Source organism: Argentina silus, assembly GCF_951799395.1.
Source record: "Argentina silus genome assembly, chromosome: 19".
Classification (NCBI taxonomy): domain Eukaryota; kingdom Metazoa; phylum Chordata; class Actinopteri; order Argentiniformes; family Argentinidae; genus Argentina; species Argentina silus.
In genome coordinates this window covers 14,248,197-14,273,550 of record NC_139673.1, presented here as the reverse complement: position 1 = coordinate 14,273,550, position 25,354 = coordinate 14,248,197, and the positions used below count along the sequence as shown (strand labels likewise).

The window sequence follows — 25,354 nt, the reverse complement described above, 5'->3', positions numbered from 1 at the left end:
GTGGGTGTCATTGGATCGTAGGTGTAACCAAAAGAAAGCAATTTGAATGCTTTCCAGGAAGCTTCTGATAACAATCCCTTAGCTAATGAATTGAATTAAAGCTAACTCAGAGCTCATTCAGTAAGATAGTGTCTTTTGGAGTGATCTCTAACAACAACATAGACTGAAGGTTGAAGGGGTCATGGAGGAGTGTGTGTGTGCTAGTCAAGGACATTAGCTTTATCTTAGCCTTTTTGTCAACGGAGTGGCTTTTCACTTTAAATATGTCAATATTAATTTGAAAAGAAAGCATGTAGGCATCCATAAGACATGATTCCATATGGCTGCTGTGTTATTGTGTTTCTGTACCAGCAGAGGCTGGTGGAGGTAGAAATCGGAGGATGGGCTCATTGTAATGCATGGAGTAGAATGAGGAATGGCATGTCAAACGTGTGTTTGTTACCATTCCTCATTCTATTCCATGCATTACAATGAGCCCGTCCTCCAATTTCTACCTCCACCAGCCTCCACAACACATTTGTACACATGGCCAAACTCAGCACATCACATAGCTGAAACAGCGCCATACATAGGAAACAACGTTCATATTCATACAGTAGTATGACGAAGCTCTGTTCTCTGTTTCTATCTTGGTAAAGCAAGTCTCAACTATAATAACCCCCATACCACAATACAAGGCAGAGAGTCAAGCAACAGTGTTTCAATTAACAATGAGTATTGTCATCCTCATCTTGTGTGAGTATATTATTCATAAGAATTCTCTATGAAAAAGATTTTCGGGGGTATATTTACATTTTGATGTATATCATTTTTTTGTAATTTAGGTGAGATTACAGTATGTTCCAACTCTTTCATTTTGTTTTTCATCAAAGGTATCTTGGCAAAGGAGGCCACAACCCAAACAGAAGGTAGGTTGAAGTATTTTTTCAGTAAATTAAATTTTGTAAATCTACAAAAATACATGTAAATTACTTTGTAAAGTAAATTAAGTTTTGAATTCTAATTCAAATGATTGAACAGTTATCTTCCCCATTGACATGTGCAAAGTACCTTTTATTTTTTCAATTGTCAGACAATGGGACTTTGAAAGCAAAAATCTTTTGGACAGAACCTCCAAAAGACGGCAGTGACCTAAGACTAACCTGTGACACAAAAGGGTTCAAGAAGGTGCCAAAAGTGGTATTTGTTTACATATGTAAGAATGGCCTTGCAGTGAAAAGGAATAAACTGAATAAAGAAGAATATGTCACCTTTTTCCGTATAAAAAGTGACAGTAGCCAACAGAGTGGCAACTATAGTTGTGTTTTCTCTGAAAAAAAATATTCAGCCGCTGAAGTAAGAGGAACAGGAGACAATTCAATTTCTGTCCAGGTGAAGGGTAAGGATCAAACTGTTTATTGACATTATTACAATTATTGTTTATTGGCGTTATTGGCGTTACGTATTGTATATAATATAATTGTTAAATAAAGAAATATGGCCAAAGACAAACCCTTTGATGTTTGATCATATAGATACAGTATATCTATGCTGCTGCGGACCGATCTGATATCTTCCATATTCTTCTCCTCCCTCATGCAGATAGTTTCATCCCTGCAGACATCTCATTTGCAGGGTTGTCCACCGTGAGCAAGGGAGAGGATGTTGAATTCAAGTGTACGATTTCAGACACCTTGAAAACGGAACAAAGTAGTTACTTTGATCACTCTTCTCTATGCAAGAATGGGACTGTTGTTCAGACACAAGTGTTATCTGGTCAGAGGATGGAGGCAACTTTCATCATGAGGGGTGTTACAATGAGCAATACTGGCAGCTACAGTTGTGTGTTCCTCAAATCAATCCAAATGAAAGACACACAACTATATGGAAATAATGAAGTATTTCTTCAAGTGCAAGATAATGGTAAGAATTTAGACAGTATAACTTTTGGTAAAAGTCTTCAGAATGACATACTACATCTTGTCACTATACTCAAGAAAGAGGCTGAGACAGTTTTAAAACAGACGAAAACTACAATTGAATATTGTATGATATTCAAATGTTTTTATATGATTGTATAAATGAATAAACCCTAACCCTAAATTATGATCAATTACAATAAATCTATACTTACAGTCAGTTGTTGGTTAAACAAGTATAAATAGATTTTATTTATTTGGCTGCTGTATAGTGAAATCATTGTTAATGACAATGACACAATACATTACTGAGGATTGTAAATCCCAAAAATTTGATTTTTGACATGGCTGTTTTACTTTCCAGGGAACTTGTACTTGATCCGAGTGGTTATCTCCTCTGTCGGTTTCCTGGCTATAGTAGTCTTATCATTGATCCTGGGCATACAATGGCTGATCAAAACACAAGGTCTGGGAACCATGTTTTTTCTAACTGATATGACTTTAAACGTAGTCAACATATCTATCTTATATGAATGCTGTCTCTGAATAATGCCAACATTCTGATATCAATGTGATGGCTTGAGGTTAACTGATCATGTTCACTCTGCATTCTCTGACAGGGGCTTCACAGTGCTGTTGTAATAGGTATGCTTTTCTAGCATATATATTGTCTTCATTTTGTGTATCATGTTGCAAGGCAGTGCATCCAGTACATCTTGATTGATTCAAATTTATATTTCCCCAAGAACACCACTGGAGTCGGATCACGATGATGTGCATATGACGGAGGAAGGTATGTAATATATTTGTTGTGTTTTTTTATGCTGTTGTGCTAATGGGGACTTTTATTAGTTGACGTATTACTGTTGACATTGCAACTTAACTTCATATGTAATTTTTTATCAAATGCTGGTCTACACAGTTGTCTTATCAATCAATATCTAATATCACATTTTCAGATTTCACATGTATTGTTTGTTTAAAAGGGGACACTTCAAACAGAGAAGAAGAACCCTGGTAGGACATTGTATATGTGATAACTCAATTCAACTTTCTCCCAGTGTTTTAATTTAAATATATGTATTTAGGTACTCATAGGTCTCAGATTATTTTAGATAACCGCCCAATAAGTATTTATGTTTGTGTTTGTAATGTTCCTAATCGTAAAACATTAAATATCGTTATTATTTTTCAGTGATCGGCAGGTGAACTGGGATGACTTTTCCTCTAGTGACACTGTGCCTGGTAAGGGAATTGTCTGTCTCGGAAACAGAGATGCTTTGATAATCTCAAAGTATGTTGTGTATAAAACAGTATATTGTGTATAAAAACACATTTGACTGAGCGGGTTTTCAGGGCCTTGAATTAAGAGAATGTTCCAGATAATGAATCTGGATAAGCAGGGCCGTGCACAGACTGATGGAAGGGCAGGTGCTTTTTCCCCAAAAATGGCACAGCAGATGGACGGGTGCATGCCTGCAGATAAGAGATAAATAACCTGTATCTTCTCATTTTCAAAACAGATGATGACACTTATCATGAAATTGCGGTGAGCTACGCCTGACATACCAACTTCAGCTGGAATATTTTGAATGTAAATGTATAATTTTTCCCAAACATTGTTTTCAGCAATATTTTAATATGCTTATACATTCATGGAAATAGATGAAGACATTCACATAATTTAGAATTCAAAGGTCAATGGTCTCATATGACTGCCAATGGCCCCTGGTCCTCGCATAGATTTGTTTTTCTTATGATGACTGATGTATAGATGATTCACTTACTTTAGACAAATGTACTTGTTGTAAGTCGCTTTGGATAAAGGCGTCTGCTAAATGTCAAAAATGTAAATGTCAAAAATTGAGATTTTACTTGCCATGCCATTCTCAGTGAAGAACAATGTCTTGTTACACCTCATAACTTACATTTGCTGTATGGGGAGACAAAGTTCATGGTATAGTATATGCATAACAGTGGAGGCTGGTGGAGGCAGAAATCGGAGGATTGGCTCATTGTAATGCATGGAATGGAATGAGGAATAGTCAATCACATTCCTCATTCCATTCCATGCATTACAATGAGCCCATCCTTTGATTTCTACCTCCACCAGCCTTCCCTGCTGCATACCTTTCTAAACATTTTCTCAGGACGAGATCACAATACACAATGAACGATGCCACTAGTTGAATCATACAAAAAAAGCAAGAAAACGCACACCATAGTTTGGTGAGGCGAGGCGAGGCTGGTGGGTGAAACTAGATGAATCATACCCATATAATGATTTTGCCACCGTTTATTTTCCTTTCAGGCTGAAACACACAATGCTGTATGTGTAGCAAAACATGGAAGAGGTGAGCAGAGAATGTTTGTAACACGACACTTTACACGTGCACTTTTTTGTCAGGCAGCAGGTTATTTGTCTTCTACGTGATCATGGAAAATATAATTTCTCACCCTCTGTGTCAACGGTGTTATTTCTGATTGTAAGAGGCATAGGTATAGTACAGCAGCAGCATGCACAGGAAACCACACGTCCACATATAGTCAGTCACGTTTGTAGAACCAAATGCACTTCATCACATTCTTTCACACACGATGTCGTTGACCACAAAGCACAGAAGTACAACTGACACACACTGAAGCACAAATAAGATGTCACAACAGATGTGTTGGACCTAACATTATCGTACCAAATTTTAACATTATCTATCCCTCTCGTCCACAGAGGCAGCTCCTCAAGACCTTAATATAGAAGCTTTGTATACCAAGATATGCAAAAAGACAAGATATGATCAGTACTGTTCACAGTAAGCAGCAGTACTCCAAAGCAATGCATTTTGAATTGGTTTATAATGAGCATGAGTATAATCTTGTATGGTTCAAGCACCTGCCTAGAAGAGCAGGTTGAAATACAACTGTCTTGATGTGCTTGATTTAGTGTTTACCGTTTTTTCCATTGGTTCCATTGTACAGCACAGCACAGTTTAATTATTTGACAGAATATTTGACCCGGGTCTGACATATCCTGTTGAATTTTGTTTTGCTGTTTTGTGGACTGACATTGGCTTTTGTATTGTATATATTGTACCTTGAACAAGAGTAATATCAGAAGGAGGGTTTTTTTTCCACAATACAGAGTATTCTTGTTTGGTGTTATTGATATCGCCCCCTTATATTAAACCTGTTCTACTCCCCTCATAAATGTGTTGTTTTTGTTCCCAATTGGCATGATTGATAGAATGAACTTTTCCTAATCATTAGTTTTGAGAAGGTATTTAGTCTTAGTCCAGACTTCAAGTCTGACCTTTTAATCAATAGGAGCCAGTCATTGCAACAGAATCCATGCTTTTTCCACACAGTATCAAAGGGTGGCTTCATATTTTTTAAGTACTGTGTGTGTTACACATTGTAACCACAAGGTGGCTCACTTGGTCTAATGTTACACTGCCGGTACACTTTATTCACCCTAGCTTAAAGAGATGCTACAGAATTTTTGTCTCAAATTTTGTCTCAAGTATTGACCTGTGAGTGCTCATTTTAGAACTAGTGGCTGAAACAGACTCAAGGATCTGATGTTGTCAGGTCAAATGAACATTATGAACTTCTGTGCTTCTTCTGTTTGGGCAGTTTTATTTCAATAACATGATATCATCACCCATCTTATCTTAAGTACATGTTATAACAGCCCCTGCATCACTGAGGGGTGCATTAACAAATAAAAACTCAAATAACTTGAATAAGGTAGTCAAGCTTTTGTACAATATCATTTGATATTAACTGTGAAAGGAGAAGAAAGATCATCTTGTGAAGTTAAAACATGTGTCTAATTTGAGCCCTGGGTTTTTAGATACAGTGCATTCAGAAAGTATTCAGATTATTCCTTAACTTTTTCCACATTTTGTTATGTTACAACCTTATTCTAAAATGGATTCAATTCATTTTTTTTCCTCATCAATCTACACATAATACACCATAATGACAACGCAAAAACAGGTTTTTAGAAATGTTTGCTAATTTATTAAAAATAAAAAACTGAAATATCATATTTACATCAGTATTCAGACCCTTTACTCAGTACTTTGTTGAAGCCCCTTTGGCAGCGATCACAGCCTCAAGTCTTCTTGGGTATGACGCAACATGCTTGTGGCACACCTGTATTTGGGGAGTTTCTCCCATTCTTCTCTGTATTCACATCCAAAAGGTCTAACATGGTTGCATAGACAGACACTAATGTGTGAAAAGACCACCTCAGCCTTCTATTGCAGTGTCTGATCACCGGTCACCTCATGGCTAACATCTTTCTTATGATATGTGAGTATTTTTACAATAAAGATAAGATAGGAACACATTTTTTTTGGTTTAAAATTCCCCAACATACTTTGCAATTAATCCTATTTGAAAGAGGACTAAAGTTGAATATATATATATAAAACTGATTGTGCACAACACATCTTCATTTATTTCTAAAAAGTATCTGCAGTCTCACTGGTTAACTCGGAGGAAACAGGTAAGCTGACACATTTCTATAACGTAAAGACTTAACCTATTTATTTATTTATTTATGATGATATGTTTGACTCAGTGTTTAATCCCTTGTAAAACATTGTTTAATCTTCCTGAATTATCTCTTTCACCCTTGTTAAAGTTTATATTTACCCTGCAAAACTTTATGGACCAAATGCTGATGTGAGAGAAGGGGAGACTGTAAATTTGAGGTGTAGCACTACTACCAGTAGACTCTGGATAAAGGTTCATGTTTACCTTTGCAAGAATGGAGCTGGAATCAAAATTAAGGCGCTAGGAAAAGATGAAGATGACACCATTTTCTCCATCAAGAATGTTGCAAAACAAGACATAGGCAACTACACCTGTGTCTACAGCAAAGACAAGCTTAAACTCAATGAGGTGACCTCAACAAGTGAAGATCAAGTTCAGGTCAGGATCATTCAGGTCCACAGCGATGGAGACGGTAGGATGTGTTTGTGAACATTTGTATAGTGTACTGCCTTCATATCAAAGGAGTACTTCTCAATAATAAAATTGGTGGACTGATGAAAAATATTTTTTGTGAAGTACTCCTTAAATGTCCATGTGTTTAGTACAGTCTTCTAAGGAATAACACAACCATTAAAGTAATGTCACGTAAACATGCATGTTGCTACCATATTGTTTCATATACCATATTATGTAAAGCTAACCTGTGGCTACAAGAAAACACAACTTACAAAAATGCAAAAAAGCATGCCACAGATTCGTATTTACTTGTACGCATTGTAAATCGCTGTTTTATTGTAATCAATGATATTGTAAATCAGCTTCAGGTGTATAAGGTATAGGACATAGCCTCCTTATCACCATGGAGAGGGAAAATAATTGTTAATAGGTTAAATGAGATATTTCAGTGTGTGGAAGAGAAGTGGACAGTTGATAGATTACAGATTACTGTAGGTTTTGTTTAAAAGTGTATGCATCTCTCCTGGGTTTCAGGAGAGCTTGATCAAGAGGCTGCACATATAGCACGGGTCAATGTAATCCGACTGATATGTTCAGCTGTTGTGGTCCTAATTCTACTGACTGTCATAGCCATGTCTTACTTCTATTCAAAATAAGGTAATTTGATGTTCTTTGTGATGCCTTCCCGTCTCCCTTCCCTCCCTGTCCAACCACCCATGCCTTATAATGAATATGCTTATCATATAATGCAAAACATTAAAACACTGATAATAATTGTAATAAATCATCGTAATAATTATTGCTCCACACTTTAACTTATTATGTATTTTCTTTTTGTACAGTATAAACAGTGCATGGTGAAGGTGAGTTGATTATTGAAAACAATGACACTTTAATTCACCTTTATAATACAACTCAATTAGGTTTACGTTTATGAGTCAGGCAGTAGGTTGAGTGTCTTCTATCTGACCATGGTAAATATATTTCTCACGTTCTCTGTGAGGCATGCTATTTCTGTTTGACCAGGCATATGTGACAGAAAACACAACATAACCACACAGTCAGTCCCATACTTATAATTACCTACATACACTGTGTCGGATTAATTTGACAGATAGCTGTTCACCGCACAGCACTGAGGTAAAGATACATTAATGACGCACATGAAATGAGAATGAAGGTCTCTGTGCACAAATAGTTACCATCATCATGTAGGTTGTGTTAAAGACATTTACAACACATTAACCTGACATTATCTTCTTATCCACCAAGGCAGCAACTCAAGAGCCCAGTACAGAAGCTGTGTATTTCAAGCCACACAACATTGCAAAGCATTTCATTTCATGACTGCAATATGACTGCATTACTCCAAAGGCACATGTGAACTTAACTTTGGTTTAAATTAGTATGACCTTGCATTGTCTAGTTACATTATGTCAACTGCAGCTGTGTTACATCCACATGGACATTGTCGGTATATTGCAGAAAGAAATATATCCCTATATATATAAATATATCACTCTATATCTACACAGTTACAGCATGTATCTGTATACTGTATGTACAGTACTTACTGTATAGTATATGCCAGAAATATGCCAAATTGTTGAGGTATATATACAATTTGTGTAAGTGTGGAGATGTTTTTACCAACCTCCCTTTATATTTAGACAGAGTACTTTTTGTGGGCCTAAATTGGGCCTTCATTACAGATCCTGCCATGAAATTCTCCCCACTTGTATCTACACTGTACTGTACTGTAGCTAAATACCGTGTATGGATTATTGTTGAGGTACAAATGTACAACTTCTGATTTTGGAATGAGATAATGCTTGAGTAACACATATACAGGATTATCGTTTTTAAGGGATAGTTCACCCAAATTACAAAACCACATATTTGCTCCCTTACTCTGAAAGTAATCTATGGACAAGGTCAATCCACACTTTGGTAGTGTTTGTCTGGCCAGTGTTACTAACTGCTAGCTGATAGCATGTTCACCAAAAACCAATAGAGTCCATCTCCCCTGATGAGTAAGGTAATACTCAAATCGTTTTAAATATGTGATTTTGTAATTTGGGTGAACTATCACTATAAAACAGTCCACCATTCAGTAGCATGTCAATAATGTGATATTGTGCAGAGCTAAAATGCAATATTGATACTGTATCTAAATCAAATTTGCCAATGAGCGAATATCTTTTTGTTCACTATTGTGGACAAAGTTGTTGTCCATGCAAGTACACACTGTTATGGATGGCTTTTCTCATTTTTCTTTTGTCATTTGTACAGTACATTTTTTATACAATAGGGAAACCCACTCTGCAATAGCCGACTGCTAATATCCCAAGACATAATCATGGTGATTGAAAAGTGATGTGACAATAAACAAAAATCTATCAAGATCTACATGTTGCAGATGGTTTTAATTGATGGTTTTAATTGACTACAGACTTGAGAATGTACCTTTATCAGTGACACTTCTCTAATGACATCTTGTCGCCTTACAAGATACAGTATTACCTTATGTAACCACTGGTAACAAAAGGGCGTGGAATTGTCATGGGATGTTGTTACGTCTCCCCTCAGTATCTGAAGTAGTGCCCCAAACAGACCAAGATTTTGGAGAGTGTATAGGCACATAGTTAGAGACCCTTTTTTTATTGACCCATTTTATTTCACACACTGAGGGGTGTTTGACGCTCCAAAGCTGAAGCTCCGTACCACTTACTTAAGACGTTATGGCAGCACTACCACTCCTACGGCTTATTATCTGTAAGTACGACACAATACTTTTCAAATCATATAAGTTATCATGAGGAACGTTGTTGGTTTAATTTGATTTGTTTCATTGAAAACCTCCTCAGCACTACAAAAGAAACCTGTATTCACACAGGTATTTGTACTTTCCGTGCAGCCACAGCAACGGTTCTTGTCCAATCTGAGGACACAGGTACAGAACAGTGCAGGTTTATTACTAGCTACATAGTGTATTACCACACAAACTCTTACGTGGTTATTTGTCAATAACATACATTACACCAGTCTACTATAAATGTTATCTATACACAGCTGAACGACTTTGATATTCTATTGTTTGCAGCTTTTTACCGAGCAAGGCTCTTTGGAGCAAAAAAAGATGTCAGTGAAGGAGACACTGTTGATTTGAAGTGTAGCACGACTGGCTTCCCTAGACACTGGGACAGGCTATATGTTTACCTTTGCAAGAATGGAGCTGGGATTCAGATGAAGGTGCTGGAGAAAGGTGAAGAGGACACCGCTTTCATCATGAAGGACGTCAGAATTAAAGACTCGGGCAACTACAGCTGTGCGTACACCAAAGATAAACATCAGCTCAGTGAAATTATCAATTCTGTTATCAGCCAAGAAAACTCAACAGGTGATGATGTGGTCATCATACAGGTCTATCGCTACAGAGTCAAAGGTAAGATTGTGTGGCATTTTGTGCATTAATGATTGGACTGAAGAGTTGTGCACAGTATACTCAGCTTCTTACTTCTTGCTTTTGATTATTCATCATAAAGAGAATGTTTCAGCCATCATTGTTTTGAAATTAACAATAATTACTCTCATTCACAATATCAACATTTGTATATATTCTATTCTGTGCAGTTTCCTACCCGGCCAGGCTCTTTGGAGCAAACACTTATGTAGGAGAAGGAGACACTGTTGATTTGAAGTGTAGCACGACTGGCTTTCCTAGACACTGGGACAGGCTACATGTTTACCTTTGCAAGAATGGAGCTGGGATTGAGATAAAGGTGCTGGAGAAAGGTGAAGAGGACACCGCTTTCATCATGAAGGACCTCAGAATTCAAGACTCGGGCAACTACAGCTGTGCGTACACCAAAGATAAACTTCAGCTCAGTAAAATTAACTCACAGGGTGATAATCTGGTAGTCATCCAGGTCCTTGATAAACATCAATTCGGTCAAGTTAACTCAGCTGGTGATAATCTGGTAGTCATCCAGGTCCTTGGCGATGGAGAAGGTCAGATTTATTTGTGAACATTAGGGTAGTGTATTCTTAAATTGTTCATGTTAAATCGATTGTTAACATCTATGATTACATTTTGTCTAAATGCCATCTTATCTGTATTTCAGAGGAGCTGAATCAAGAGGCTGCACATATATTATTGGTCAACGTAATCCGACTGATATGTTCAGCTGTTGTGGTCCTACTTCTACTGACGGTCACAGCCATTTCCTACTTCTGTTAAAAAATTTAGTTTGTTTGATTGTTTACTCTTCTCTGGATTATATAGGCTACTATAGCCTATATAAATACTTAAACATTCTTATAAAAACACGTTTGTATTGCTTCTTTTTTATATGGAAACAGTTAAAAACAATCTTACAAATCTTAATCTTAATGTGTACAATACTGTGCTGTATAATGAAATTACAATCCACTTGATGTGAACAATTTGGTTTACATTGTGTTATGTATAATCGTGCATTTTCTATCTACACTGGTAGCTGCAGCTGTGTATGCCACATCTATTTAGACGTTGTATGATCCTCCTTCATTAAGAAGAAGAAGGGGACACATTATAGACCCTGCCAGGACAGGCACCCCTCTTACCATATCTGCACTGGTACAGCATGTGTATATGAATGTGCAATGCTTGGCTTATTGTTGAGGTATTGATGTGTGAAATTAGATGTTGTCTGATGATCAGCCTTTGTTGACATTATAAGGGAATCATTTTTCATCCTTTACATCCTGCCAGAAAATGCTCCCTTCTAATTGTATCTACACTGTGAACAGCAGCTATGTTTGCCACATGTGACATAGTTGAAGTGCAGATTAATAGTTTGTGTGATTTTGCAGACAGCAACATTAACATGTTCATAATTTGAACTATTGCGTAGTGCCAAGATGCATATGTATCACATGCACTGTACAGTACATCTTGTTGTTCAGTATTGTAGACAAAGTCATTGTTCATGCAAATAAAGACACGTCATGCGCAAAGCTTTTTTCTAATTTCTAGCTAATTTCTCTTTTGTCATTTGTACAGTAACGTGTTTGAGGCAAAAGACAACATGTTTTCACAAGGCCCTATCAGTATTGTGTGTGTCCTGTGTCCTGTGTACATGATGCTATATGAATAGACACAGTTCTATTAAGTGTTACATGTTGTAGATGGTTAATAGACCAATGATCTAATTTCTGATGCGTAGTGTGTGGTTATTGAGGTAGTACTATCACCTACTGAGAAGCCTGAAGCAGGTCGGCATAGTTGTCCTCTAAACGCAACTTACAGTCTCAGACAAAACATGACAGCAAAAATGATGGCAGCATCAGGACTCCTATGGCTCATTATCTGTGAGTATTTAAAGATTTCTCTTTTAAAGTATACAAGTATTTCGGTAATCATGAATAACTTTAGTTTTCATTTTCAATCTTTCAAATATAAGCAACCTCTTCAGAATTATATAGTAATATGATTAATGCTGACATTTATTTTTTCAATGCAGCCACAGTAACCGTTCTTGTCAAATCAGAGGGCACAAGTGATTTGACTATCTACCCGGCAAAGCTCTATAGAGCAAAAGCTCGTGTCAGAAAAGGAGAGACTCTAGAATTGAAGTGTAGCACTACTGGCCTAGCTGGAAGCTGGGACAAGGTACATGTTTACCTTAACAAGAATGGAGCTGCGATTCAGATGAAGCTCCTGGTCAAAGAAGAGGTCACTTTCAACATAAAGGAGGCCGGTATAAAACACTCAGGGAACTACAGCTGCGTGTACACCAAAGATAAACTTCAGCTCAGTCAAATTAACTCACAAGGTGATAATCTAGTAGTCATCCAGGTCCCTGACGATGAAGACAATGGTAAGATTGTGTGATTATTTGTGTACAATATATATTTCTAATGGTTCTATATTTCTAAGTATTTCGGTAATCATGAATAACTTTAGTGTTCATTTTCAATCTTTCAAATATAAGCAACCTCTTCAGAATTGTATAGTAATATGATTAACGCTGAAATTTATTTTTTCAATGCAGCAACAGTAACCGTTCTTGTCAAATCAGAGGGCACAAGTGATTTGACTATCTACCCGGCAAAGCTCTATAGAGCAAAAGCTCATGTCAGAAAAGGAGAGACTCTAGAATTTAAGTGTAGCACTACTGGCCAAGCTAGACACTGGGACAAGATACATGTTTACCTTAACAAGAATGGAGCTGCGATTCAGATGAAGGTCCTGGAGAAAGAAGAGGTCACTTTCACCATAAAGGAGGCCGGTATAAAAGACTCAGGCAACTACAGCTGCGTGTACACCAAATATAAACTTCAGCTCAGTAAAATGAACTCACAGGGTGATAATCTGGTAGTCATCCAGGTCCTTGGCGATGGAGAAGGTCAGATTTATTTGTGAACATTAGGGTAGTGTATTCTTAAATTGTTCATGTTAAATCGATTGTTAACATCTATGATTACATTTTGTCTAAATGCCATCTTATCTGTATTTCAGAGGAGCTGAATCAAGAGGCTGCACATATATTATTGGTCAACGTAATCCGACTGATGTGTTCAGCTGTTGTGGTCCTACTTCTACTGACGGTCACAGCCATTTCCTACTTCTGTTAAAAAATGTAGTTTGTTTGATTGTTTACTCTTCTCTGGATTATATAGGCTACTATAGCCTGTATAAATACTTAAACATTCTTAAGAAAAACACGTTTGTATTGCTACTTTTTTATATGGAAACAGTTAAAAACAATCTTACAAATCTTAATCTTAATATGTACAATACTGTGCTGTATAATGAAATTACAATCCACTTGATGTGAACAATTTGGTTTACATTGTGTTATGTATAATCGTGCATTTTCTATCTACACTGGTAGCTGCAGCTGTGTATGCCACATCTATTTAGACGTTGTATGATCCTCCTTCATTAAGAAGAAGAAGGGGACACATTATAGACCCTGCCAGGACAGGCACCCCTCTTACCATATCTGCACTGGTACAGCATGTGTATATGAATGTGCAATGCTTGGCTTATTGTTGAGGTATTGATGTGTGAAATTAGATGTTGTCTGATGATCAGCCTTTGTTGACATTATAAGGGAATCATTTTTCATCCTTTACATCCTGCCAGAAAATGCTCCCTTCTAATTGTATCTACACTGTGAACAGCAGCTATGTTTGCCACATGTGACATAGTTGAAGTGCAGATTAATAGTTTGTGTGATTTTGCAGACAGCAACATTAACATGTTCATAATTTGAACTATTGCGTAGTGCCAAGATGCATATGTATCACATGCACTGTACAGTACATCTTGTTGTTCAGTATTGTAGACAAAGTCATTGTTCATGCAAATAAAGACACGTCATGCGCAAAGCTTTTTTCTAATTTCTAGCTAATTTCTCTTTTGTCATTTGTACAGTAACGTGTTTGAGGCAAAAGACAACATGTTTTCACAAGGCCCTATCAGTATTGTGTGTGTCCTGTGTCCTGTGTACATGATGCTATATGAATAGACACAGTTCTATTAAGTGTTACATGTTGTAGATGGTTAATAGACCAATGATCTAATTTCTGATGCGTAGTGTGTGGTTATTGAGGTAGTACTATCACCTACTGAGAAGCCTGAAGCAGGTCGGCATAGTTGTCCTCTAAACGCAACTTACAGTCTCAGACAAAACATGACAGCAAAAATGATGGCAGCATCAGGACTCCTATGGCTCATTATCTGTGAGTATTTAAAGATTTCTCTTTTAAAGTATACAAGTATTTCGGTAATCATGAATAACTTTAGTTTTCATTTTCAATCTTTCAAATATAAGCAACCTCTTCAGAATTATATAGTAATATGATTAATGCTGACATTTATTTTTTCAATGCAGCCACAGTAACCGTTCTTGTCAAATCAGAGGGCACAAGTGATTTGACTATCTACCCGGCAAAGCTCTATAGAGCAAAAGCTCGTGTCAGAAAAGGAGAGACTCTAGAATTGAAGTGTAGCACTACTGGCCTAGCTGGAAGCTGGGACAAGGTACATGTTTACCTTAACAAGAATGGAGCTGCGATTCAGATGAAGCTCCTGGTCAAAGAAGAGGTCACTTTCAACATAAAGGAGGCCGGTATAAAACACTCAGGGAACTACAGCTGCGTGTACACCAAAGATAAACTTCAGCTCAGTCAAATTAACTCACAAGGTGATAATCTAGTAGTCATCCAGGTCCCTGACGATGAAGACAATGGTAAGATTGTGTGATTATTTGTGTACAATATATATTTCTAATGGTTCTATATTTCTAAGTATTTCGGTAATCATGAATAACTTTAGTGTTCATTTTCAATCTTTCAAATATAAGCAACCTCTTCAGAATTGTATAGTAATATGATTAACGCTGAAATTTATTTTTTCAATGCAGCAACAGTAACCGTTCTTGTCAAATCAGAGGGCACAAGTGATTTGACTATCTACCCGGCAAAGCTCTATAGAGCAAAAGCTCATGTCAGAAAAGGAGAGACTCTAGAATTTAAGTGTAGCACTACTGGCCAAGCTAGACACTGGGACAAGATACATGTTTACCTTAACAAGAATGGAGCTGCGATTCAGATGAAGGTCCTGGAGAAAGAAGAGGTCACTTTCACCATAAAGGAGGCCGGTATAAAAGACTCAGGCAACTACAGCTGCGTGTACACCAAATATAAACTTCAGCTCAGTAAAATGAACTCACAGGGTGATAATCTGGTAGTCATCCAGGTCCTTGGCGATGGAGAAGGTCAGATTTATTTGTGAACATTAGGGTAGTGTATTCTTAAATTGTTCATGTTAAATCGATTGTTAACATCTATGATTACATTTTGTCTAAATGCCATCTTATCTGTATTTCAGAGGAGCTGAATCAAGAGGCTGCACATATATTATTGGTCAACGTAATCCGACTGATGTGTTCAGCTGTTGTGGTCCTACTTCTACTGACGGTCACAGCCATTTCCTACTTCTGTTAAAAAATGTAGTTTGTTTGATTGTTTACTCTTCTCTGGATTATATAGGCTACTATAGCCTGTATAAATACTTAAACATTCTTAAGAAAAACACGTTTGTATTGCTACTTTTTTATATGGAAACAGTTAAAAACAATCTTACAAATCTTAATCTTAATATGTACAATACTGTGCTGTATAATGAAATTACAATCCACTTGATGTGAACAATTTGGTTTACATTGTGTTATGTATAATCGTGCATTTTCTATCTACACTGGTAGCTGCAGCTGTGTATGCCACATCTATTTAGACGTTGTATGATCCTCCTTCATTAAGAAGAAGAAGGGGACACATTATAGACCCTGCCAGGACAGGCACCCCTCTTACCATATCTGCACTGGTACAGCATGTGTATATGAATGTGCAATGCTTGGCTTATTGTTGAGGTATTGATGTGTGAAATTAGATGTTGTCTGATGATCAGCCTTTGTTGACATTATAAGGGAATCATTTTTCATCCTTTACATCCTGCCAGAAAATGCTCCCTTCTAATTGTATCTACACTGTGAACAGCAGCTATGTTTGCCACATGTGACATAGTTGAAGTGCAGATTAATAGTTTGTGTGATTTTGCAGACAGCAACATTAACATGTTCATAATTTGAACTATTGCGTAGTGCCAAGATGCATATGTATCACATGCACTGTACAGTACATCTTGTTGTTCAGTATTGTAGACAAAGTCATTGTTCATGCAAATAAAGACACGTCATGCGCAAAGCTTTTCTAATTTCTCTTTTGTCATTTGTACAGTAATGTGTTTGACGCAAAAGACAACATGTTTTCACAAGGCCCTATCAGTATTGTGTGTGTCCTGTGTACATGATGCTATATAAATAGACACAGTTCTATTAAGTGTTACATGTTGTAGATGGTTAATAGACCTGTGCGCTGGTGACTGTGACAGAGACACCTCCCTATTGACATCCTCCTCTTGAGCGAAAGGGCAGGGGTCTGTAGTGCAACCCTCAGTCTTTGAGGCAGTTCGCCAAATAGACCAATGATCAATTTCTGATGCGTAGCGTGTGGTTATTTAGGTTGTACTATCACCTACTGAGAAGCCTGAAGCAGGTCGGCATAGTTGTCCTCTAAACTCAACTTACAGTCTCAGACAAAACATGACAGCAAAAATGATGGCAGCATCAGGACTCCTATGGCTCATTATCTGTGAGTATTTAAAGATTTCTCTTTTAAAGTATACTAAGTATTTCGGTAATCATGAATAACTTTAGTGTTCATTTTCAATCTTTCAAATATAAGCAACCTCTTCAGAATTATATAGTAATATGATTAACGCTGACATTTATTTTTTCAATGCAGCCACAGTAACCGTTCTTGTCAAATCAGAGGGCACAAGTGATTTTACTATCTACCCGGCAAAGCTCTATGGAGCAAAAGCTGATGTCAGAAAAGGAGAGACTCTAGAATTGAAGTGTAGCACTACTGGCCTAGGTAGACACTGGGACAAGGTACATGTTTACCTTAACAAGAATGGAGCTGCGATTCAGATGAAGCTCCTGGAGAAAGAAGAGGTCACTTTCACCATAAAGGAGGCCGGTATAAAAGACTCAGGCAACTACAGCTGCGTGTACACCAAAGATAAACTTCAGCTCAGTAAAATTAACTCACAGGGTGATAATCTGGTAGTCATCCAGGTCCTTGATAAACATCAATTCGGTCAAGTTAACTCAACTGGTGATAATCTGGTAGTCATCCAGGTCCTTGGCGATGGAGAAGGTCAGATTTATTTGTGAACATTAGGGTAGTGTATTCTTAAATTGTTCATGTTAAATCGATTGTTCACATCTATGATTACATTTTGTCTAAATGCCATCTTATCTGTATTTCAGAGGAGCTGAATCAAGAGGCTGCACATATATTATTGGTCAACGTAATCCGACTGATGTGTTCAGCTGTTGTGGTCCTACTTCTACTGACGGTCACAGCCATTTCCTACTTCTGTTAAAAAATTTAGTTTGTTTGATTGTTTACTCTTCTCTGGATTATATAGGCTACTATAGCCTGTATAAATACTTAAACATTCGTATAAAAACACGTTTGTATTGCTACTTTTTTATATGGAAACAGTTAAAAACAATCTTACAAATCTTAATCTTAATGTGTACAATACTGTGCTGTATAATGAAATTACAATCCACTTGATGTGAACAATTTGGTTTACATTGTGTTATGTATAATCGTGCATTTTCTATCTACACTGGTAGCTGCAGTTGTGTATGCCACGTCTATTTAGACATTGTATGATCCTCCTTCATTAGGAAGAAGAAGGGGACACATTATAGACCCTGCCAGGACAGGCACCCCTCTTACCATATCTGCACTGTTACAGCACGTGTATATGAATGTGCAATGCTTCGCTTATTGTTGAGGTATTGATGTGTGAAATTAGATGTTGTCTGATGATCAGCCTTTGTTGACATTATAAGGGAATCATTTTTCATCCTTTACATCCTGCCAGAAAATGCTCCCCTCTAATTGTATCTACACTGTGAACAGCAGCTATGTTTGCCACATGTGACATAGTTGAAGTGCAGATTAATAGTTTGTGTGATTTTGCAGACAGCAACATTAACATGTTCATAATTTGAACTATTGCGTAGTGCCAAGATGCATATGTATCACATGCACTGTACAGTACATCTTGTTGTTCAGTATTGTAGACAAAGTCATTGTTCATGCAAATAAAGACACGTCATGCGCAAAGCTTTTCTAATTTCTCTTTTGTCATTTGTACAGTAATGTGTTTGATGCAAAAGACAACATGTTTTCACAAGGCCCTATCAGTATTGTGTGTGTCCTGTGTACTGTGTACATGATGCTATATGAATAGACACAGTTCTATTAAGTGTTACATGTTGTAGATGGTTAATAGACCTGTGCGCTGGTGACTGTGACACCTCCCTATTGACATCCTCCTCTTGAGCGAAAGGGCAGGGGTCTGTAGTGCAACCCTCAGTCTTTGAGGCAGTGCGCCAAATAGACCAATGATCTAATTTCTGATGCGTAGCGTGTGGTTATTTAGGTTGTACTATCACCTACTGAGAAGCCTGAAGCAGGTCGGCATAGTTGTCCTCTAAACGCAACTTACAGTCTCAGACAAAACATGACAGCAAAAATGATGGCAGCATTAGGACTCCTATGGCTCATTATCTGTGAGTATTTAAAGATTTCTCTTTTAAAGTATACTAAGTATTTCGGTAATCATGAATAACTTTAGTGTTCATTTTCAATCTTTCAAATATAAGCAACCTCTTCAGAATTGTATAGTAATATGATTAACGCAGAAATTTATTTTTTCAATGCAGCCACAGTAACCGTTCTTGTCAAATCAGAGGGCACAAGTAATTTGACTATCTACCCGGCAAAGCTCTATAGAGCAAAAGCTCGTGTCAGTAAAGGAGAGGCTCTAGAATTGAAGTGTAGCACTACTGGCTTCCCTAGACAATGGGACAAGATGCATGTTTACCTTAACAAGAATGGAGCTGCGATTCAGATGAAGCTCCTGGAGAAAGAAGAGGTCACTTTCACCATAAAGGAGGCTGGTATAAAAGACTCAGGCAACTACAGCTGCGTGTACACCAAAGATAAACTTCAGCTCAGTCAAATTAACTCACAGGGTAATAATCTGGTAGTCATCCAGGTCCTTGATAAACATCAATTCGGTCAAGTTAACTCAGCTGGTGATAATCTGGTAGTCATCCAGGTCCCTGACGATGGAGACAATGGTAAGATTGTGTGATTATTTGTGTACAGTATATATTTCTAATGGTTCGATTGGAGAGTGACTTGATTGTTGTGCATATTCAGCTATTTGGTCTCATTATTTTTTATTCTGGGTCTCCAACCCAGGGAAGGAAGCGGGAACACATGTCGTGTTGATAACCCTGGTCCTTCTAGTTTTGGTACTGGTGGTACTGCTGTTACTGTGGAAGTACTCGGGGTTCCTCAAACACGGTGAGTGAAGTGCAGACTCACATTCTGTTAGGTGTGCATTTACTTGCTATTGAGGGAGCGGAGGGAGCAAATATTCTTAATGTCAAACAGTGTCTAAAGTATTTGTTTACTCATCTGTGTTACAGTGATAAGCAGTCGGCACAGAGTAAGGTAAAGTACACTCAGCAAAATGAATACTACCGTACAGTACTTTACTTTTACACTTTATCGATATCGGTACGTCGGTATGAGGTTAAGATATTTTTGTTTTTTAATCTCAGTGGGATACAGCATACAGACCCAATGTACTATGAAGTCGGAGCTGGACAAGGTACTGTAAAATGGTATAAAATTGGCATAATGTTACTTAATGTACTTTGCTTGCTTAATAATACAGGGTTTTTTCTGTCTTTGATTGTCATACCATAAATGTTCCAGCCACAGCTAACCAAACAGAACAGAGGTGAGTTTCTCTTCAATTCCATGTTTTTATGCACCATTGAGCAGGAGCTTCCTTACACTTCCCGTCAGTTAGTTTTACTTATTTCAGTTTAGACAATATCTGATTTACTGCATGTGTTCATATACATGGGTTCAATATATAGAAAATCTCTGACCACCTAAATTGCAAGGTGAAAAATAAGGCAAATTTCCACATCAGATTAATTAATTGGATGAATCAACTAATAGGAAAGAAGTTTTATCAACTGACAGCCCTACTATCGTACTAGTAGTACTACTCTTCATGCACGACCATCTCAGACTGTCAGATTATTTTTTCACAGAGGTCTTGTATTTGTCTGTGCAGCAATGGTGATCCCCTTGATATTGTAGATGAGGGCTACTCTGTGATCGGACACAAAGGTATAGTATGTCTTATAATTATAACATTGATAAAAGGCTAGCAGAGTCAAATGATTTTTTTATTTTTTATTTAAATGCTGTCTTTTTGTTTCAATACAGGACGGAAACAATTAGACAAACAAAGGTACAGTAAGACAAACCAACATTACTACATCAGATTAATTAATTGGATTAATCAACTAATAGGAAAGGACAATCAACTTTCTTAGTTTGTTATTGACCGTCAGCCCTACTGTCGTACTAGTCGTACTACTCTTCATGCACGACCATCTCAGACTCTCAGATTATTTCTTCCTAGTTTTTCACAGAGGTCTTGTATTTGTCTGTGCAGCAGTGGTGATCCCCTTGATATTGTAGATGCGGACTATTCTGTGATCGAACACAAAGGTATAGTATGTCTTATAATTATAACATTGATAAAAGGCTAGCAGAGTCAGATGATTTTTTTAAAACATTTACATTTTGTCTTTTTGTTTCAATACAGGACAGAAACAATCAGTCAAAAAAAGGTACAGTAAGACAAACCAACATTACTAAATCTAGGATAGTTCACGCAAATTAGAAAAGGTGTCAGATGGTTCCTTGCCTTGAGCGTAGTATATGGGCCAGGAGAAACTATAATCAAGTTGATTTGGCCATTTTTCATTATTCTACTTGCCCCATTCAGTCGCATAGTTTTTTGATAGCAGTGGCTGGTTAGCTTAATTTAGCAGTGGATAGATAAACAAATTCAAATGTACTTGTACTATGCACAATGACAATAAAGTTGAATCTAATCTAATCTAATCTAATAATCAACACTTTGACATAGTTTGAATAGCCACCACAACTTTAGCCACTGCTAAATAAAAAATAATATGGGAATTAATGGGGCAAACAGTTCAAAAGTTCCAAATGGGTGGCCAAATTACCTTTAAGTCATTTCAACCCAAGTCATAGAATTAATTTGAGTTGATTTGGCCATTTTTCATTATTCTACTTACCCCATTTAGTCGCATAGTTTTTTGATAGCAGTGGCTAGTTAGCTTAATTTAGCAGTGGTTTAGCAGATAGATAAACAAATTCAAATTGTGTCTCTCTAGCCCAAAGTTTATTTTCAAGGTAAGGAACCATCTTATTCATTTTTTAATTAGGGTGAACTATCCCTTAAACTGACTAAAATCATAACTGAATAACTGAATACATTTGCACAATTATTTTGATAGAAAGAGCTGGGGGAACTCAGATTCACAAGGTACGCCAGGTAGGCCTACTAATGGTATATAGATCCTAGTCCACCTCATCTTTTCTTGAGATCTTCATGTTATAAGATGCTGACCACCGCTTTATTCACAGGAGACATGGCACCGGGTGTCTATCAGTAAGTCTGAATACTTCATACAGCTTTTATTTCAATTATGAGTCAATAATAAGCTGGAGATGTCAATAAGATGTAGAAATCTCCCGTTTTCATTGTGTGTCTGTTGCCCTCCCAGGGATCCCACAGGACTTTGTTCCACAGACAGTGACATAAACCAAGGTTGGATTTCACATCAAAGTTGTCTTTTAATATAGTATGGAGCTAAACAAGTACTCTACTGTATGTCTGAAAACATCTTCATACCAAATGAGCATGACTCATCTTTTCCCACAGTGGCCACTAACACCAGAAGCATTGCGTGAGTAGCTACCGTGTTTACTATACAAGACGCTTTTTTACTGCTAATGCACCTCTTTTCATGCAAAAAACTACCCTCACACACACACACACACACACACACAGTAACGAGAGGACAGACACCTGAACAAAGTAAAATAAAGTATGTTGTTAGAGCTTAATTTAGGGCCCCATTCAGTTCACAAATGAAGACCCTTACCAACTATCCAAGATCTCTAGAGTTCGTCTCTTAATTAAGCGTTTTCTGTCAATTTTGCTGTGTCTCTAAAACATGTCTCTCTTGCAGCGAGGGAGGTGCTCCCCTGTACTCTGTTGTGAACTTTAAAGGTAGCTTTTCTCATATCTATTTCCCTCTATGGTCTGTTGTACTCACACACAGGGTGAGAAGACTATGTACACACAAGTCGATGAACTAGTCACAAGCCTATCTCAGAGAATACAGACAGGAAATCCAAACTGTACTCTGATACCCACACACAAGGTACCCACAACCACTCATGTTGCCAAAGTAACTACAACCTAGATGAGATATTTATAATGGGAGGCACATTGCTTTAATAGAACCATCGAGTTTTAAGTTTCCATTGTCACTTTGTCCTCTGTACACCTTTAGCTCTCTCTGTATACAATCCTGCACACCTTATGTTTGACTTAATCTGCATCACTTTCACCTTCAGGGCCAAAAAGTGAACAGCGTGCTGAAACAGCGGCCCAGGCCAAAGTGCTGAAAGCAAGTGAGGAAAGAGGACAACAAAACCCCATCTATGCTACAGTCATGAAATCCAAATAGAATATGAGAGCAACAAGATGTGCAATCATGTTCAAGCACAGTAATCTAAACAATGAATAACATACTATGTGTTCATCTATGTGATTGAGATCATCATCATAGATCTATACTGTCTAGATTTGCCCTCTGATAATACCTGTTTAGGTAGACATGTTTAGTTAGTCTGCCCAGGTCTATATGCGTTTTTCTTCTATAGTGAAAGCATTGTGTTAAAAATTGGTTTTTGGTATTAACTTCTTAATTGCTTTTGGTGCCCTCTATCAGTTGTGAGTCTCTGAGCCGTGCAAATATGTAAATTACATTTTTCAACCTGTCATCCATTGAAAAGAAAACAATAAATGGATAGATAATAAATGGAAATAGATATGTATTGTAACAGTGAGAGTTGGAGTCATATCTTTTGCTACGACTGTAAGAAAACACTTCAAAGAGAAGGTCAAAATTGGATAGATATTTGGCAGAAACAAACAGTAAGAAAACAAGATTTCCCAATGTTTTGACATATCGATTATGTTCTGTCTGATATGCAAACAAGTATGAAGACCACATAATACTTCATAAGAAAACATTTCAAATAAACTGTCATTCATCTGTTTCCTACTGGGTTTGTTGTGCCAAAATCAGAACACAAACACAAAAGGACCAGGACAGACAAAAGGAATAATAAGACCAAGGGACAGAGACAGAGAGAGATAGAGGGACAGAGACAGAGAGAGATAGAGAGAGACAGAGACAGAGAGAGATAGAGAGAGACAGAGACAGAGAGAGATAGAGGGACAGAGACAGAGAGAGATAGAGAGAGACAGAGACAGAGAGAGATAGAGGGACAGAGACAGAGAGAGATAGAGGGACAGAGAGAGATAGAGGGACAGAGACAGAGAGAGATAGATTAGATTAGATTAGATTAGATTCAACTTTATTGTCATTGTGCAGAGTACAAGTACAGAGACAACGAAATGCAGTTAGCGTCTAACCAGAAGTGCAAAATAGCAGAAAGTGCAATGAACAGTATTTACAGGTAGTGCAATATATGATCAGTAGTAGTGCTGTATAATATAGTATAGTATAAGCAGTATATATAGCAGTGCAGTATAGCAGTATGTGAGTAGCAGTAGCATTATAGCAGAATAAATAGTTACAGTATGAGCAGTGTAGCAGCATATGAGCTGTATAGGTAATGCAGTCTAGCAGTATATATGTATTAACAGTAACATGAGGTAGATGCAGAATAAATATAAATATGGAATGCCGTATAAACAGTATAAACAAGTATCTACAGTATGTGCAGTAGTATTAAAGAAAATATAGGATATGTGCATTATGTGCATTATGAACAGTATGAACAGTATGGACAGGTATGTACAGAAGAGCAGTGGTATTGAGTAAGAGTAAGAGCAGGGGAGGGGAGTAATAGTGCAATAGTGCAATTGTCCGGGTGGGGGGGGGGGGGGGGGGGTTGCGGGGGTAGTAGGTTGTCAGGTAGGTGTAGTGTTCGTGTTCAGCAGGGTGACAGCCGCAGGGAAGAAGCTGCCTCTGAACCTACTGGTTCGGGTGCGGAGAGACCTGTAGCGCCTCCCGGAGGGGAGTGGGGTGAAAAGTCTATGGTTGGGGTGAGAGATGTCCTTGACGATGCTGCGTGCCTTACGCAAGCATCGTTTGCCCTGGACAGCCTCGATGGAGGGGAGTGAGGAACCGGTGATGCGTTGGGCAGTTTTCACCACCCTCTGCAGTGCTTTCCGGTCCGATGCCGAGCAGTTGCCATACCATACTGTGACACAGTTGGTAAGGATACTCTCGATGGTGCAGCGGTAGAAGTTCACCAGGATCTGAGGAGATAGATGGACCTTCTTTAGTCTCCTCAGGAAGAAGAGACGCTGGTGAGCCTTCTTTATCAGGGTGGAGGTGTTGAGGGTCCAGGAGAGGTCCTCAGAGATGTGGACACCCAGAAACTTGAAGCTGGTGACTCGCTCCACCTCAGTCCCGTTGATGAGGATGGGGGTGTGTGCGCCAGCTTTAGACTTCCTGAAGTCCACAATGAGTTCTTTGGTCTTCTTGGTGTTGAGAGCCAGGTTATTGTCGTTGCACCACACTGTTAGGTGCTGGACCTCCTCCCTGTAGGCCGACTCATCGTTGTTGCTGATGAGACCGATCACCGTTGTGTCGTCTGCAAACTTAACAATGGTGTTTGAGCCATGTACA

At 37.8% G+C, this 25,354-nt stretch overlaps 3 protein-coding genes across 13 annotated transcripts; all 3 read left to right on the top strand.

The window, feature by feature from the left end:
- Positions 1–635: 635 nt before the first annotated feature.
- Positions 636–5,093, top strand: LOC310819730 (uncharacterized protein). 3 transcript variants are annotated; one of them, XM_083691082.1, is made up of 12 exons: positions 671–735; positions 873–908; positions 1,073–1,378; positions 1,582–1,902; positions 2,263–2,364; positions 2,519–2,543; positions 2,645–2,691; positions 2,885–2,915; positions 3,094–3,143; positions 3,422–3,447; positions 4,210–4,252; positions 4,627–5,093. In XM_083691082.1, exons 1-12 carry the CDS (start codon positions 711–713, stop codon positions 4,710–4,712), a joined length of 1,098 nt encoding a protein of 365 aa, XP_083547208.1. In that variant the 5' UTR covers positions 671–710; the 3' UTR covers positions 4,713–5,093. The 3 variants fall into 3 exon arrangements, 2 of the variants coding, with proteins under 2 accessions (XP_083547207.1, XP_083547208.1); XR_014554775.1 differs by having other exon boundaries at positions 636–735; positions 873–1,378; positions 3,422–3,492; XM_083691081.1 differs by having other exon boundaries at positions 636–735; positions 873–1,378.
- A 4,455-nt stretch (positions 5,094–9,548) lies between these two features.
- LOC310819465 (uncharacterized protein) lies at positions 9,549–11,846 on the top strand. The gene is made up of 5 exons (XM_083690769.1): positions 9,549–9,629; positions 9,751–9,807; positions 9,958–10,299; positions 10,488–10,712; positions 10,979–11,846. Coding segments are annotated over exons 1-5 (660 nt in total). The 5' UTR covers positions 9,549–9,595; the 3' UTR covers positions 10,981–11,846.
- Positions 11,847–18,976: 7,130 nt separating this feature from the next.
- LOC310819460 (uncharacterized protein) lies at positions 18,977–23,694 on the top strand. 9 transcript variants are annotated; one of them, XM_083690761.1, is made up of 17 exons: positions 18,977–19,063; positions 19,217–19,551; positions 19,615–19,636; positions 19,761–19,865; positions 19,991–20,015; positions 20,126–20,175; positions 20,283–20,307; positions 20,653–20,708; positions 20,808–20,832; positions 21,040–21,095; positions 21,193–21,217; positions 21,914–21,951; positions 22,044–22,068; positions 22,184–22,227; positions 22,342–22,366; positions 22,652–22,692; positions 23,043–23,694. In XM_083690761.1, exons 1-17 carry the CDS (start codon positions 19,015–19,017, stop codon positions 23,153–23,155), a joined length of 1,059 nt encoding a protein of 352 aa, XP_083546887.1. In that variant the 5' UTR covers positions 18,977–19,014; the 3' UTR covers positions 23,156–23,694. The 9 variants fall into 9 exon arrangements, with proteins under 9 accessions (XP_083546887.1, XP_083546885.1, XP_083546883.1 ...); XM_083690759.1 differs by having other exon boundaries at positions 19,217–19,636; positions 21,043–21,095; positions 21,914–21,942; XM_083690757.1 differs by having other exon boundaries at positions 19,217–19,636; positions 21,043–21,095.
- The last annotated feature ends 1,660 nt before the right edge of the window (positions 23,695–25,354 follow it).